At 45.0% G+C, this 17,905-nt stretch overlaps 1 protein-coding gene across 1 annotated transcript in view; it reads right to left on the bottom strand.

Annotated features, from left to right (window-relative positions):
* The window catches only part of DOCK2 (dedicator of cytokinesis 2), a 514,744-nt gene that overhangs the window by 349,383 nt on the left and 147,456 nt on the right, over nt 1-17,905 (bottom strand). The window contains exon 26 of the mRNA XM_090064272.1: nt 15,483-15,631. Within this exon, the coding sequence (XP_089920398.1) occupies nt 15,483-15,631 (149 nt within the window). The remainder of the gene's footprint in view (nt 1-15,482; nt 15,632-17,905) is intronic.

Below are 17,905 nucleotides of genomic sequence, written 5' to 3'. Positions count from 1 at the left end.
CTGATACATCAAGTTTCATAAGCAGATAGTTTTCTGGAAGAGACTCATCTTCTTCCTACTAAATACAACATTGGCTTGACATTGTTTATCATTACTTGATTTGTTTTGGATTAAAGGGAAAAACATTACACAGGCTAAAAAGAAGTGCTGTGTTGTTCCAAGAGGTTTATCATATCATTTGTCTCCAAAAGCCTCAAGTCCAACTCTGAGACAAATCAGCTTCTACCCAAGGCTGGAGATATCAGTAACTATACCAAGAAAAAGAATGACACATAATTGCTTACTTAAATGAGATGTATACACCAGCTTGGAGATGAGAGACCTTTCAGGAATCCATACTAACATTAGGGCTGTGCAAAACAGCTAGTATTCACTTTGGATTCGGACAATTCAGGGGACAGTGATTTGATTCAGCGATTCAAATCACTGTCCCCATTCAATTCAGCCCAATCTCTGAATAAGCCAGGTCAGGCCCATCCCCCACCCACTCGCCCAGCCTGGCAATGGCTGCCCTGCCAGCCCCAGTTCCATGCACTTGTTAAAAAAAATCTCCGGTGCTCACTGGGTACTGCTGGGTGGGGAGCGATCCCTGCTGCCCCCCACAGCCCTACGCTGCAAAAAACAAGAAAAGCCCTGCACTCACTGCTCCTGGGTGGGGGGGTAGTCAGGGGACTCGTGCAGAGCCCCCCATGCAGTGGGGGGCAGCAGGGATCTCCCAACACCCAACAGTACCCATTGAGTCAGAGCTTTTCTTTTTAGGTTTTTAGGCCAGCAGTTGGAGCGGGCGGGGATAGCCACGGGGGGTGGGGGGGGATTAAGGGGGCTGGCAGGTGTCCCCCCATGGTCCCCTGCCCCCTCCCCCAGCCCCCACTCCACTGCCCCTTGTACTTACCAGCTCAAAGTTGGCTGCAGCTCCCTGCTGCAGCCACCAGGGACTACCCGAACCATCAACGTTCTCTGAATCTTTTCCAAAGATTTGGAGAGTTTTGAATCAATTCAGACCTTTAAATTGACCCGCTGATTCAATCTGGATTCAGACATTCGGCCACTGATCACCACCCAAAGCTTCGCACAACCCTAACTAACATGCCTATATATATGTCGTTTTAGTGGGAAAATGAATACCCCCCAACAAGCTCCGCAAACAATGAAGGTCATTTCTACCACAATGATCAAAAAATAAGTTCTACTTGCCTGACATCTGTTGTGTAAACTATCTTTTCGTGAAGCTGTTATTTCAAAGCTGGTGTGGGGTAGGTTGTCTGTTACTCTTGTGGGGTCCAGACTGGCAGTTCACCTCTCTTAGGCAGAAGTCAAACATGAAGTAAGAAACAGTGGCACCTTGGGGCACATCCAGATGAGTGTGTTTCCTGGGGACAAATACCAGCAGCACATATTTGTGCTGCTGATAGTTGCCCCCAAGGAATGCCCCTGTACATGAGCTCTGACTCAGGGCAAATTGCCCCAGGTAGGGTAGGGGAGGCTGGGGCCAGCACCTGAGTTGACCCCAGCAGCCTTACCTGGGGAACTGGGGGGCCTCCTGGGGCTGCAGTGATGGTGAACCGAGCATGCGGAAGCTGGTCAACAGCCAGATTGTGGCTCTGGCCAGTCAGCTCTGGTTTCAGGCCACACACACTGCTGCCATGTGTGCCACCCCACTTTTTTTCTGTGTGTATTTTTTTATATTGGGATTTCTTGTATCTAAATTTGGCTCTGTGCTGTAAATGTGCAGTGTGGAGAATGAAACCACATGCTCAGGCTGAGGCTTTTGAGGCACCACAAAATGCTGGTGTGTGCTCATGTGGATGCAGCCTTAGACATTAACTGGTTCTGAGGTAGATTGGCCATAGGCAAAAATCTACTTTGTCAAATGATATCACAGCATTTTATTTCAAAGGATTTCTCTTTCTTTTCCACAGAGAAGCAATAATAAGCTCATTTTTATCACCTACAGAGTTAAGAAAAAGCAGCTTTTGTTCAATGAGGCACTGCTAGCTACAGGATTTTGACCTCTGGTGCATGGGACCAAGAATGAAATACATTTATAGTCACTCAAGAAAAAGATGTTCAGGTGTGATTTGCAGAAGCACTCTTCCACACTGGTGTAAGTATTCCTTTTGAAATCAATATCTATTACTTTTATGAGCAGAGAGGTAGTTAGTAGTGTTAGTCTGAAGTCAGGTGAAAGGCAGGACAAAGATGCACTTCTGCAAGCACTGTTACAGTTATGAATAGAGATGGGTTGGACAAAATATGGCCCATGGGCCAGATGTGACCCACCAGGCTCTTCCATCTGGCCCGCGGTGCCTCCCAATGAATTGTGCTCCACCCAGCCCTTCCACCCATGAGGGTGGGAGCAAAGCACCTACACCCACCCCAACATATCTTATTATGCCTCACACCCACCCTCATGGGCAGAAGGGCCAGCCCTGCTAGCATGAGGTGGGGCTGCTCTTGCAGGCTTCCCAGGTGTCCCACTCCCTCCAGGCAGCAGGTAGGGAAGTTGGGGGTGGGGTTGCAGCTGGGTGGGAGCATGGAGCTTGGGCTGGCTGCAGCACAGAGCCCTCATCCAGGGGGGCGGCAGCAGCATGAAGATCAGCTGGGCAGGGTACGGGTGTGAGGTGGGAGGGGTATGCGGATCCCCCCACACTTACCCCCATGGCAAGTTGCCATGGCAGGCACTGGGGGCAGCAGCAGAAGGGGTGCTCTGCTTGGTGCTGGTTCCTTGTTCCTGGCTCCGGGCTGTTTGTTTCCCCAGTGCTCCATGCACTCATGGGGCACAGGAAGGAAGAACATCTTCACAGGTAGGCTCGCTAACCTAGTGAGGAGGGCTTTAAACTAGGTTCACCAGGGGATGGAAACCAAAGCCCTGAGGTAAGTGGTGAAGCAGGAGACCTAGAGGAAAAGCAAGCAGGAGAGGGCAACAGGGGAGTTGCTCTCATACTTCCTGAGGAATCAGGGCAATCAATTAGTTACCTCAGGTGCCTGTACACAAATGCACAGAGCCTGGGAAACGAGCAGGAAGAATTGGAAGCCCTTGAACAGTCATGGAATTATGGCATCATTGTAATAAAGGGAGACTTGGTGGCAGCTTCCGTGACTGGAGTACTGGTGGGAGGGACTAGGGATAGATGGCAGTGTGGGTCAGGGATCAGGTGTAAGGGGCAGACATGGGGGCACGGGACAGGAGAGCAAGTTGTGGGTATCAGTCTGGCTCCATCTGCCACCAAGTTCCTTCTGTCCCTATCCTGTGGTTCAGGGCAAGTTTAAGATGACCCTCCAGTAATCTGATTCTAAATGGAAAATTATAACAAGTTTATAATTTTTCATTTACAGGGGGAGGGCGGTCATAAATGACCCATGGGGTCACAGTGAGCTCAGACCTCCCTGACCCACACTACCATCTATCCCCAGCCCCTCCTGCCAGTTAATCCCCTGCTCATTCCCTCATGCCCACCCTCTCCACTCAACCCCCAACCATCCCAGCCAAAGCTTTGTCTAGCTGGGTTTTGAAAACCTACAAGGATGGAGCTTCCATCATGTCTCTGGGTGACCTGTTCCTGTGTTCTACTACTCTCCTAGTGAGAAAATTCTTCCTAATATCTAACCTAAACTTCCCTTGCTGCAACTTGAGACTGTTGCTCCTTGTTCTGTCATCTGCCACCACTGAAAACAGTCTAGCTCCATCCTCTTTTGAACCCTCCTTCAGGTATTTGAAAGCTGCTATTATTGCATTTTTTTAAACTAAGATCTACATGGCAGAAACTGACATCTTGTACTTGACATCCTCTTTCTGATGCACAGTTAGGTGTGTAAATTGCATTTATAATGTTCTTCAGCCGAGGCATTTGTTAATAATAACCTTAAAAGGAGAGGCTGAGCTCACTGTGAACTGTCACCCCTTAGTTTAACTGGAAATAAAAAATTAGTTAGATAAGAAGCTTCTGGATGCTAATGCACACTATTACAACTGTCAAAATTGCAACTGATCTATGCCACTTATAGTATGAATATACGATCGTAGTAGGAAAATCATCCTCCATCAAAATCTATATTTGACAAGATGATGTATGCTTCTAAGAGCCCTATCTCCTCAGAGAACCAATGCAAGCTGATAACAGTCAACATAAAGGTATTGCCATGGGCAAGGAATATTCATCCAATAATTTCTGTGTTCACGTGTTTGAGAAAGAAAATTCTTTCATGTTATATTTATGAATTTGTAAGATGCATGGTTCACAGAATTTACAACTCTATTAATAAAATCAAGACAGGTCTTCAAAAAGTAGCATGAACTTTAGTTGAGTAGAAAATGCTATAATTAATTTATAAGACCAATCTAAAATCTCTAAAGTAAGCTAAGGGAAAATTATTCCTCTAAGAAAGAAATGAAACAAAATAAAACTTTATTATAAACTGATTCCTGGTGACTGTACAAATTAAGTTTCATTATTTGCATATAACAGCAAGCAATTGAACAGGAAGAAGATTGCAACATCATTGTAAACCACAAAATAACAAGCCCTGAGCTTTGAATGAACATTTGGGGAGCATAGCTTGGATTTTTCATTCATCAGTTTCAGTGAATGTTTCATGTGCAAAGAGAAATGTTATCTACTCCTGTATGTGAATTTAATTTTATATAAAAAATGTCAAAGATGCTAAAGGAAAATATACCATTGAATCAAACACTGAAAAGACTGTTGGGGTAAGTACAGACAGACAAACAGCCCACAGTAGAATCATTCCAATCTACACAGGTTCTCTATCAGCTGCAGATTCAACTGATACCAAACATAAGAAACATTTACTTTTAAGTTGAAAAAAGCAGATGGAGCCCTACACTGGCCTAGGCGAAAAGGCGAGAGTGCTAAAACATGCTTCCTAACCTGCTGGTCAGCCAGGACATCCCTGATTGACTGGCCAGCACATGCCCCCAGCCTCCTGCTGTCACCCATGGAGTAGAGGAGGGGGGAAACACAGTGTCCTATCCCCAGGAAGTCCCAAGTGGGCCATCTGCCCATATGGGAGAGGAGCCCAAGGCTTCTGGGCAGTTTCCTTGAGCCCTGGTCTGCCCAGCTGTAGAGAGAGCGGTGATTCCCAGCCTCCCAAACTCCCCTCCATGGTCAGGCTGGCATGTCACCAACATGCAGCAAGGAGGGAAAGCACCCCCTGCCCTGGTCTCAGCCCCCTGAGTTCAGGTCTTCCCATCAGGTGGAGGAGGGGCAGATTCCAGGGGTTTTCCCATAGGCTCCATAGGATAAAGGATCCAGCCCCACCACCTGGCACAAGCCCCTGGGGCTGCCCACTGCATTCTGCTGGCTGCCACTGGTGCTGAAATCCAGCAGGAGGTGATGGGCAGCCCATGGGAATTGCACCAGGCACCAGGGATAGGAGCACTTCATAGAGGGCAGGATCAGACTCCACTGCCTGGCACAAGCCCCTGGCCCACCTAGCGCATCCCGCAGGAGCTTGGCATCAGCAGCAGCAGCCAACGGGATGCAGTGGGCAGGCCTGGGGAGCTTGCGCCAAATAGCAGGACCTGATCTTGCCCTTCATGGAGCCATCCTGACCCTGCCACAGAGCATTAGCTTCTGTGCTCAGACTGCCTGCTCCCTGGTCATGGCACCTTGCATAAGAATCACTGATTGACATAGGTTACATACTGATGGCATTAAGAGCAGAGTGCTGTACTTGTTGTAACAAGTCATTAATTTCCTTGATAAAAAGTGAAACACTTCAGTATTCCCCCCTCAACCCTCACCCCCAAAACTGGGCAACAAAGCTATGAGCCTCAGATTTCTAAAGTACAAAATCTAAAATTCAGCAGTCCTTTTAAGTCCTTAACGGTACACCAGTATCTGAGTGCTTTTGGAATTGAAACTTTTTGAAGTAAAGTCTAAACTCATTCATCCCTTAAAAAACAAAACAAAACAAAACAAAAAAACCTTTACGCAAGCACAGATGGTTTGATGTTCAAAATTCCTCAGCAACATCAGCCATCTTGGTAAACACAATATATAAAAACATTTACAGAAACAAAAACAGTTTTTGGGTTAATCAGCTTTGCAGTTTACTTACTGAGTTTTAGGAGAAGTTATCCATTTAACTTTGGGTAATTTCATGCCTCAGATATTGTATTGTTACAAAGATGAAAATATACTTATTTTCACATAAAAACATGACCTTTTCAAGATGCAAACTTTTACAGCATAAGCTAACAGTATACAGAAGGAAACTCCTTTTTTCCTGAAAGGAATTTGAAAACTGTTTAAAATTTTGGCCAAATATTGAAGCTCAGAATACAATCAAGCCAAATGTTAAAGTTCTGCCATTCTATATCTATTTCATATATCTTTATTTAAAAAAAGAAATGAAAGGTTTTTGTATTCTCTATATCTTCGTCAAAAGGAAAGGTACTTTTGACTTCCCTGTGAAGAATATCAGTTTTAGAAGTGACCCAACATTTCTCATTTCCAAATCTCATTGAATATGAGCATGTTAGCTGATGTTAAGAATTATTTGCATAATTTTATTCAACTTTACTCATAGCTTCATGCTGAGACTGCAAGTGAATGAACAGTCTGGATAGAAATTAACAAAGTATTCAATATATTTGTGAATATAACATTTGCTCATCCTATTTTCTATTAATGCATTATCTTATATTCTGACAGTAGTGTAATTTGTAATTTAACAGCATATAACATTCCTTTCCTTACCCAATATCTTTTGGGAAAGCCTCCTTTATTTTCCACTTTTTCAACAATGCATATTAACTATAATTTTCTTTAGACCCTCAGTGAAACAAAAATAACATGCAGATGTAGAAATTTACTAACAAAATCATAAATAATAGTGTAGCAGGCTCAGTGCTTCAAGGACAGGCTGATAAGACACAGGCCTCGTCGCCTTGAAGTCTGAAGCAGAGATACAGCCCCCACCCCCCATTAGTTAACACGCAGCCAAAAACCAGTTTTGAAACAATTAAGAGTTTTCCCACACTGACCTAACATCTTGTTTGCCTTCACAGTGGAAAATTCCCACCTGCGCGCGCATCTTGTCTGTAAACTATAAATCACCTCTAACAGTTTTATTCGGGGCCACTGAGTTCGCTCAGAGTGCCCAGCATGCTGAATAAATTTTGAGACAGACAGTGACTCTGTCTTTGGGAACAGCTCCGCAAGGGGTCACAAACTCCTCAACAATTTTGGCAACCCAGATGGGACTCCTTATGTGCTGACCCGGCTGCTCGTCGTTCGGACCAACCTTCCCAGCCAGCATAGGTGAGTTTGTTACCATTTGGAGGGCTTGGTCTGGGCGTCGGGTAAGTGGGGCCCGCCGTGAGGGGTAGCTGTTCCCAAGAATTTATAGACCAGAGTGCTTAACTCTCGGGAGGATGGGACAATCGGCTTCAAACGTCCCACCGGGATCTCCTTTAGGGAGGCTTCTCCAGGTTTGGGGAGAAGGGAATCTGCCGGTGCAGTCTGGCATGGGCAGGAAGCGCGCTTGTATTTTGCGTACACAGGAGTGGCCTGTCAACAAGGTGCTCCGGATAAACGGTGGCCGAAATTTGGCTCATTTGATTGGTCTCGTTTGGCATTCCTTTGAATGGAATTAGTAGCTTTAAAACCTCAACAGATGGATTATTGGTACCTGTGGGCTGAATTGGCTGAAAAAGCCCCAAAACCGGTTCTTTACTCTACCACTCCACCTCCTTATGATCCTCCGATTACAGTCTCTGTGGAGTCTGAAGATGACCCTGAGCCCCTCTACTCTGCTCTCCCTGTCCCTGGTCAACCCCTGCCCCCTGATGAGAGTGCTGCAGCTCCCGTGGCGTCAGCGCCGGCTCCAAGCTCCGGGCTCCCTGCCTCCAGAAGCTTTTCTTTGGTCTGGACCCGGAGCCGGGGTCCTGTGGGGGAGGCATTTCCACCCAGCCAGGGGCAGGAACACCTGAATGCGGTGGTTCAGGCTCCTTTGTGAACCTACCTGGTCCTGTTTGTGGATGGCGGGGGCAGCTTCCAGGTTTGCCTTACTCTAATTCATGTGCCTTTCACCCGAGGGGACCTCCTCATTTTGCAACAACAAACCCGCTCTTTTCGGGAAAAACCTGACGAAGTAGGACGGACCATTTGACGCATAGTCCATACTTATGACCCTTCTTGGTCAGACATGCAGAAACTCATGGATACCCTGCTGACCCCAGACAAGCGGGCTAAAGTTTTAGACTGTGCCAGGGCTGTTGCCTCAGCAGCAAACAGAGACCCTTGGCCTTCTAATGAACCTAATTGGGATTACAACACCCCCGGGGGAAGGGCATCCCTGAGGGAAGCCCAGAATGATTTACTAGCAGGCTTTGATGAAGGGAGTAAAAGGCCTGTGAACTGGGGAAAATGCCATGCATGCAAACAGGGACCCGAGGAGCATCCGGATGCCTTCTTTACCCATTTGTGTGAGGCAGCCAAGACATACGTTCGTCTTGATGTAGATAAACCAGAGCATGTGCCTTCGCTGGTATCAGCCTTTGTAAACCAGAGTGCTCCCGGTATCAAGGAGCATTTCTGCAAGTATACTCCAGGGTAGGAAGAAAACAGTATGTTAGAGATAAGAAACATAGCAAGCTATGGGTTTGATGGGAGAAAGGAGAGGGAAAGAAAGAAGGAGAGAAAGGAAGATTTTAAACTAGTAGCTGCAATGGTTGAGGGAACTGTGCACAGCATGTCAGGAAGAGGACGGAACAGGGGAAGGGGCCAGAGAGGGTTTCAACAAAGGGGATTAGGTCAGAAAAACCAGGGCGAGGGGTGGTCCACAGTTCAAAGGGCCAGCGAAGTATGTTACCACTGTAAACAACCTGGACACTTCAAACAAGAGTGCCCCCAGAGGAAGGGGATGAACATCAGAGCCGTCTCAGAACGAGGGCCCCCTCCGGACCAGTGACACAAGGAGCCGGTGTCAAAAACTACTCACAGGAAAGAAGGACTCAATGACCCGACTGACCACCCTCACCCAGTCTGCCCTGAGGTAACTATAAATTGCAATAAGAGCGACCTTGTTGCCTCAATTCAGGTAGGAGAGCAATGATATTATTTTTTAATTGACACAGGCGCTACTATGTCTATGTTATCTACAACTCCTGAGCGTGCAGGTCTAACTGAGGAAGGAACTGAGAATGTGATGGGAGTCGGGGGGGGGGGGAATTGTTCAAAACTAGCAGAAGTGCCCCTACTTGACTCCAAGTGGGACCCTTGTCGTGTGAACGCTCCTTTTTGTTGTCTGCTCGTGCTCCTATGAATTTATTAGGACGGGACTTGCTGTGTAAGCTGAGGGCCACTCAACGCTGTAGTCTGGAGGGAATAACTTTAGAATTACCAATTGACAAACTGCCTTATTTCGCTGGGGCACTGGCCTCGAAGCGGGGAAAAGAGAAATTTACCAGTGGAACTACAATGATTGCCAGCCACATTGTGGGGCTGGGAGTCCACCGATGTAGGACTGCTGAAGTCTGCCACTCCGGTTGTTATTCAAACAAAGTGGGGAGTCCTGCCTTGCGTGCCTCAGTACCCGCTGAATAAAAAAGCAGAAGAAGGTTTGCAGCCCCTTATAGATGAATACATCAGGAAACGGATTTTAGTGGAGTGTCAGCCTCCTTGCAATACCCCCGTGTTACCAGTCAGAAAACCTAAATTAGGAAAGGATGAAAAGCCTGTTTATCATTTTGTGCAAGATTTACGTGCTATAAATGATTATGTGATTCCCAGAGCTGCCGTAGTTCCTAACCCTGCCACTATTGTTACCTCCATCCCATGGTGGGCCACTCGATTCACAGTAATTGATTTGCGTGCTGCCTTCTTTTCAATCCCAGTTGCAGCCCAGTCTCAATACCTTTTTGCCTTCACTTGGAAGAGAAAACAACATTTAACCAGGACACGACTTCCCCAAAGACACACTGAGAGTCCTACTATCTTCAGCCAAATCCTGACAAAAGACTTACAAGGTATCATACTTACCTCGGATACAGTGCTTGTACAGTATGTAGATGACCTACTACTAGCATCACAGACTCGGGTAAGCTGCCGGACGGACACTTTAAGACTATTAGAAGGATTAGCTGAAAGAGGACATAAAGTATCCCCAGGAAAATTACAATATTGCCAAAAGAAGTCTACATACCTGGGGCATGTGATCTCAGAGGGACTGCGGGAATTGTCTGATGAAAGGGTAAAGGCTATAAAAGACTTGCCAAAGCCCACCACTAAGAGGCATATGCGAGACTTTTTAGGAGCGGCTGGATTTTGCCGGCCATGGATCCCTGCTTACAGAGAGATGGTTAAGCCTCTAGTAGAGACCACTCGGAAGGCAGAACCTGAAGTGTTTCAATGGACCCCCGAGTTAGACCATGCTTTTCACCAAGTTAAACACCAGCTATCACAAGCCCCTGCTCTAGGACTCCCCAGCTATGAGAAGCCATTTGTGTTGTTTGTCCACGAGAGACGGGAAGTAGCTTCAGGAGTCCTAACCCAGAAACTGGGACCTCAGTTACGCCCAATTGCTTATTACTCTGCTACCTTAGATCCAGTGGCAAAAGGGGTAGTCAGCTGTCTGCGCACCATTGCAGCCGCAGCACTGCTTGTTGAGCGATTGAAAGAGCTAGTCATGGGGTACCCCCTCAAAGTCAGGGTAGTCTTCCTCATGAAATTGAAGCCCTAATGACTAAAAAGACTCAAGCCTTCTCTCACCAGCGTTTAGCCCGGTATGAAGTGACTCTGCTAGCTGCCAAAAATGTGCACATCTCATGCTGTACTAGCCTCAACCCAGCCTCGCTTTTGCCTCATCCCGAGGATGGAGAGCCACATCACAACTGCTGCACCGTCATTCGTATGATGGAAAAGCCCCGAGATGACCTCACTGATGTGCCCCTGAACAATCCTAACTTAGTCTTCTATGTAGATGGGTCCTCCTACATAGAAGCTGGAGTTTGTCGGACTGGGTATGCGGTCGTCACTGACTTCAACATCGTTGAAGCAAAGCCCTTATCTCCCCGGCTGAGTGCACAAGCAGCTGAACTGATTGCTTTAACTCGTGCATGTGAACTGGCAACCGGAATGACTTGAAACGTATACACTGACAGTCGGTATGCATCTGGAATTTGCCACTCCACGGGGCAATTATGGAAACAGCGAGGCTTCATTACTTCTTCCGGAGCAAAGACTGCAAACTCCACTCAGGTTTCTGAGCTCCTGGAAGCCATCCAGAAACCCATACAGATAGCTGTAATACATGTCGCCGTACACACCGGCGGGAGCACGCCTAAGGCTAAAGGAAATGAGTGGGCGGATGCTGCTGCCAAAGCTGCTGCTCAGCAACCCCTAAGCCCTTGCTCCTATGTGAGAGACACCCCGAGCCTTGGAAGGATATGAGCAAGCGTTCAAAGGAGAAGAAGACTGGAACGTCTCTATGGTGCTTATTCAAAAGATAGACTGTGGTTCACTAGCAATGACCGCCCCATCTTGCCTAAAACATTACAGCGGCCCCTGTGCCAAATAGTCCATGGGCAAGGTCATTATGAGGCAACTGCCATAGCTGAAACCATTCTCTGAGTTTGGTTTGCCCCTGGAATACATGCAGTGGCTAAACAAGTGACCAGCGTCTGCTCCACTTGCCCAGCATTCAACTCTGGCCCAGAGAGAAAAGCCCCACCTGAGGGCCGACCTTGGGCATATCAACCATTTGAGAGACTGCAAATAGATTTCATCGAACTTCCCTGGTGCCGAAGATACAGATACTCCTTAGTAGTGCGAGATCAGCTCACCCATTGGGTGGAGGCGTTTCCTGCCACCCATACCTCTCATCAGCAAGTTGCTCATGCACTTCTAAAGGACATTATTCCGTGGTTTGGCATACCTCAAGTCACTGACTCAGATCAAGGAGGTCACTTCACCTCCCAGGTCCTACAAACAATTTACACACGGTTGGGAATCACTAGTCAGCTTCCCACCCCTTATCACCCTCAGTCATCTGGAGGGGTGGAAAGGGCAAATCGGACTCTAAAAACCCTTCTAGGCAAAGTGTATCTGGAAACTCAGCTTAAGTGGTCCAAGGCATTGCCCCTTGCACTGTTTGCTATGCGAAACACGCCTAGAGCTGATGTTAAGATATCTCCCTATGAGCTTTTGTTCGGTCATCCACCCCCCATTACCCATGGTTTCCTTCCTCCAAATACAGGATTGCTAGCAGGAGATGAGAATTTAACCCATTATGTGATTTCTTTGCAGAAGCAGCTTACTTCTTTACAGCGCAGTGCTGCCATTCAACAACCTGTACCCTTCGATTGCGAGATACACCCCTTCAGTCCTGGTGACTACGTGTGGGTCCGTGTTCCACAAGAGAAAAATTGCCTAAAGCCAATGTGGGAAAGACCATACCAAGTCCTACTAACCACCCACTCCGCAATCAAAATCACCAAAAGGAATTCGTATCACACACACGTGAAACCTGCAGTGTTTACCCCAACGAAACCTCATCGTGTACCTCCCCTTCGGCTGCAGAAATCCAACAATCAATGTAAAATATGTGCCAAATGTAGTAGAAAGTGATCCCAGCCTTTAAAGGCCAGGATCAAAGGGGGGAATTGTAGAAATTTACTAACAAAATCATAAATAATAGTGTAGCAGGCTCAGTGCTTCAAGGACAGGCTGATAAGACACAGGCCTCGTCGCCTTGAAGTCTGAAGCAGAGATACAGCCCCCACCCCGCCATTAGTTAACACGCAGCCAAAAACCAGTTTTGAAACAATTAAGAGTTTTCCCACACTGACCTAACATCTTGTTTGCCTTCACAGTGGAAAATTCCCACCTGTGCGCGCATCTTGTCTGTAAACTATAAATCGCCTCTAACAGTTTTATTCGGGGCCACTGAGTTCGCTCAGAGTGCCCAGCATGCTGAATAAATTTTGAGATGGACAGTGACTCTGTGTCTTTGGGAACAGCTCCACAAGGGGTCACAAACTCCTCAACACAGAATGCTTGCCCTTTACAATATAAGTAAACAGAGAACTCAGGAAAGGGATCTGAAAGTCACTGAAGTTCTCTAAAAACTTCAGCAGCAACCAAAAAAGCCAATAAAATGTTGAGTGTCATAAGAAGCTAATTGAACACAAAATGGAGAACATCTTTATTCCATTATACTAATCCACTGTGCGCCCACATCTCGAATATGGTGCACTGTTATAGTTTCAAAAGAATGTAGTTGCAATAGAAAAGGTATAACGGCAACTAAAATGATCAAAGGGATGCTGCAGTTACCATACCAGGAGACACTACGAAGTCTAGGTCTCTTCAGTTTGGAATGGAGAATGTTGACAGAAATCTGATGCGATAGAAATCTATAAAATCATGAAGGATGTGGACCATGTAACAGGGAACTGTTGTTCACCAGTCCCAGAATACTAGGACTAGGAGGCACCAACTAAAATGAATAGATGATAGGTTTAGAAGTAAACAAGAAAAAGTACTTTTTTTTATGCAATCCATAGTTAACTTGTGGAATTCATTGCCACAGGAAGTGGTAGAAGCAAATAGCATAGACTGGTTCAAAAACTAGATAGGCAAACTCATGGACTATAGATTTATTAATGGCTGTTGAACAGAATAGTTAGCGATGCTTCCTCTAGCATCTCTGGATGCCAGTGAGGGTAATGCTGGATGCCAGTGAGGGTAATGAACAGGGGATTCAATATGTAGTGAGGTCAGGCCAGAATCCTGGACCCAGCTGGTCCCAATCAGTATCTGGTCCCAAACAAGTAGCACCCTGGTGTCAGGTGGGCTGAGTGACACAATTAAGGCAACCAGTCCAGTGAAGGCACAGGCAACAAGCCCTACCCGTTCCAACCCCTAAAAGCCAGGCCCAGCCTGCTGTCTCCTTGTCTGGGCAAAGATGAAAGTTCCAGCTCCTGACTTTGTGTACCTGCCTCCTAATGTTCTGGTTTTGAATCCTGGCTGAGTCTAGCTTCTGACTCCAGTAAGACTCTTGGCATCTCCTAATTCTGGTTTGACCTTCGAGTCCGGCTTTTGGCTTCTGAACCCAGTTGAACCTTATCTAGCCTTGTCTCCAGTTTCAGCTTCTGACCTTAGCTAAGGCTTCTGAATCCAGTTCCAACACCATATCCCTCCAAATCACAGACCCCTGGGGAATTATTTGGAACTACACCTGTGCTTTGGGTAACTAACTCCTACATAAGACCACCCGCATCCCAGTGCTTAACACTAGATTGATGCAGTTCAGTGCTCTCTCACTAAAACATCCACTCCTGCTGTTGTTGGGGACTGAATATTGGACTAGCTGCATCATTGATCTGACCCAATATAGCACTTTTGATGGTCTTATGTTCTTAAATAGAACAGACAAGAACATACAGTACTAATCCTGTCACTGAGAGACAGCCCTATTAAAAATGAAAAGATAAAATGAATTTGACTTCCTTTCCAGTTTGTACGTTATGTCCAATATTAGTTTAACAGAACATTACAGCTGTTCAGAATAAAGCATACATACATGAAAAAACCTACTGCATCCCTAATACAAGGGTTTACAGGTACATTCCAGAAGATTCTTCAAAAGCAGCAGCAAAACCCCCATCAGACCTTGCAGAATACTAAAAGGGGTTAATTCATAAGTGCTCTTACTTAAGGAGAACATACTCAGTCATGTTTTCCACATTACATTTTGACCTGGACCCACTGCTATTAATTCTTCATCCTGAAGCTTGGAGAGGACAGTGGCAAAAATAACTTAAGTTAATCATCAGCCAGGAAAAAAGAAAAGGACTTAAAGTAAGATTATAGAAAGCAGAATATTAGAAAATGGGTCCTATGTCAAAGTTAAGTGCTATTACCACATAAAGAAATGCACCACTTTCTCCAGTGACACCAAGTTATAGGTCCAAAATAATGCCAGTGAAACTGATACACCATATGAAGTTGAATCTCTTCTTTGCAAGCTTTTTAGTTAATGTCAGTATAAAATACATTTTAGATAGTTAAAAAAATTGTAAAGATCTTTTTATAAACAGATCCTACTTCAAACTATTTGATTTAGTACAAATATTAGGAAAATGTTATAATATACTTCAACCCTTAATCATAGTTGAAGTGCAACCACGTAAATTACAAATGCTGAAGCCTTAGCTGGAATAAACTGATGCAATCCCCCCCTGCCTTCAGTGACACAATACTGATTTACAACACTGACTTTAAGCCATATGGAACAGAAACTGAAAATAAAAAAATATCATTTTTTTGTATTCCACCCTTGATGCCCTCGCTACTGTAGAATTTCATCCTCTGATAAATAGGTTAATTTAATTTGCCTTGACTTATATTTAGAAATAAAATGAGATTTATCAGCATCAATATTTTATAATTCAATCACCTCAGCCCTCACTACAGGCTGTAGTCAACTACATCATCATCAACATGAATACTTACTGGGCTTTGACAGCTAAGAACCTCTAGGATGCTGTTGAGTAATTCAACACAGTACTTCTTCTCATGGACATGAGCCTGTTGCTCTTCCTTTTGTTCCAGTAATTCCTTCAGTTCTTTTGTAATCACTGGAAGCAAAATGTCTCTGCATTCTGAAAGTAAAATATTTATTTATTAAGAAAAATATGAAAAAATCAGATGTTATTGACAAACAAATCCTTCTTGAAATAGTGAAGTAAAACGTTTTTTCAGCTTTAATACTTGAACCTCTTTTACCTTGGCATTCTCCATTTCCCTTTCATGCCTCAAAGATTCTCTAACTTCTGATAGCCAGATGTCTCACCAATCCACTTCACATATAAATGACAAAGTCAAGATAAAATGCTAGATTGTATTCAGCTAAATTCTGAAGGCTATTTGCTGCTGCGGACATTATTGTTGGTGAAAACTTGTTGACTTCCTGTACATACTGCAGAGCATTCTATATATTTCTGAAGTGACATGTGGGTTTTTCTCTCTACATGCTTTGTTTCTTCCTTTGGAAGAATAATTTTGAAGAGTTCACATTTGCACATATAGTAAAATATTGTTTAAAAATGAAGTGGATTTCATTTTATAATTTTATACCATGAATTACTTAGTGCAAATGCTTCAAAAAGAGAGCCCACCAGGACAAGGAAACAACAGTGCATGTAATGAGAATGGTCATATTGGCAGCTGGGCCAACATTTGCCCTTTTTTTTTTTTAAATATATTCTCTGGAAACATGGGTTGAAACAGTACTGTATGTTAATTTAAAATAAGCTATTTAAGGACAATGGTTCAGGGACTAAGGATGAAGGATAAGATTGCCAGAACTGCTTTTGAACATTTAAAGATCCAAAATATTAAGTATTACTTTATTATGGAGTATATACAAGGAAGCAAGTAGGATGTATAGAAACAGTGAGAATGCAGCTGAGGAGAAGCCACTTAACAGAGGTTTCTTCTTACATGCAGGAAAATAAAATACTGTTATATATTTCAGCTGTATGCAGCATCTTTAGAGGATCCATCTTAAAACAAAAACACTAGCAGATGTCCCAAACTGATGGACACTTTTTAACACAACCCCAGTATGAAGTTTTGGCCCGCTTGTTTGATTTCTCAAATGTAAGAATGGGAAAGGATAGTGAGGCAGAGAAGGGGATAAACTATGTTTATTCATAATACTTAACCATCTTTCACTCAAAACAGATGTAATTTCTACTTTGAAATTAGCCTAATGCTATCTGAAAACCATATAATGTAGTTATATGTTTCTGTCAGGCAATCATTTGCCTTCAGAAAACTGCTCCAACTATTCTATATATGTAGGTCAGTCTTCCAGGATGACATCAGAAGCTCCAGTTGTTACAAAAGAGTAGCCATTTTGGGTTCTAACAGATTTCAAGTATTCACAATTAAAGTGAATTCTACAGGTGGACTTAATGCATGCCCCACTCATAGTATCCCATCCTCCTTACCAGTTGTTATATTTGTCCAAGACATTTATAGATATGTTAGAAATGGAATATTGTTAGAAATGCACAGCCTGCATCTTACTCTTGATAAGAAGGGACTCTTTAGCCTGGAAAAGCACAGGCTCAGGGGTGATCTGATGGCCACCTATAAGTTTATCAGGGGTGACCACCAGGATCTGGGGGAATGTTTGTTCACCAGAGCGCCCCAAGGAATGATGAGGTCAAACGGTCACAAACTCCTGCAAGACCGTTTCAGGCTGGACATAAGGAAGAATTTCTTTACTGTCCGAGCCCCCAAGGTCTGAAACAGTCTGCCAGTGGAGGTGGTTCAAGCACCTACATTGAACACCTTCAAGAGTAAATTGGATGCTTATCTTGCTGGGATCCTATGACCCCAGCTGACTTCCTGCCCTATGGGCAGGGGGCTGGACTCGATGATCTCCCGAGGTCCCTTCCAGCCCTGATGTCTATGAAATCTATGAAATCCACACCTGCACCCCATAAGTGAGGGAGTAGTGTGGTATGGGATCATTCTGAGGTGGCAGATGATCCCAAATATGTTAACTACCTGCACTGCCAATGTAAGACCAGCCGGGGCAAGGAGCTAAAACACTTCAGCACCCTAGGGATCCTGATGCATCTTAGGAAGCACCACCCCTTTGTCCTTGCTTCTCCTCAGCCTGGCACCAGTGGGAATGTGCCCAGAAAGAAGTCCCCCTCTCGCTCCAAAGCCCCCATCCCCTAGAAGCAGAGGCAGGCCACCCTGGAACAGTGGGGCAAAGATGGACAGAAAGCGGGGGCAACTTGCAAAGGTGAGCGAGATCACCCAGAGCAACAGGGAGATGGTTGCTGTGGATGGCCAGCCTGTTTCACTAGTTGAGCAGCCAGGGTTCAGACAGCTCATGGTGCTCATGACCCCATCCT

Source organism: Crocodylus siamensis, chromosome 10, assembly GCF_052110815.1.
Source record: "Crocodylus siamensis isolate JL-2025a chromosome 10, ASM5211081v1, whole genome shotgun sequence".
Lineage (NCBI taxonomy): Eukaryota > Metazoa > Chordata > Crocodylia > Crocodylidae > Crocodylus > Crocodylus siamensis.
This window is presented reverse-complemented; position numbering and strand designations above follow the sequence as displayed.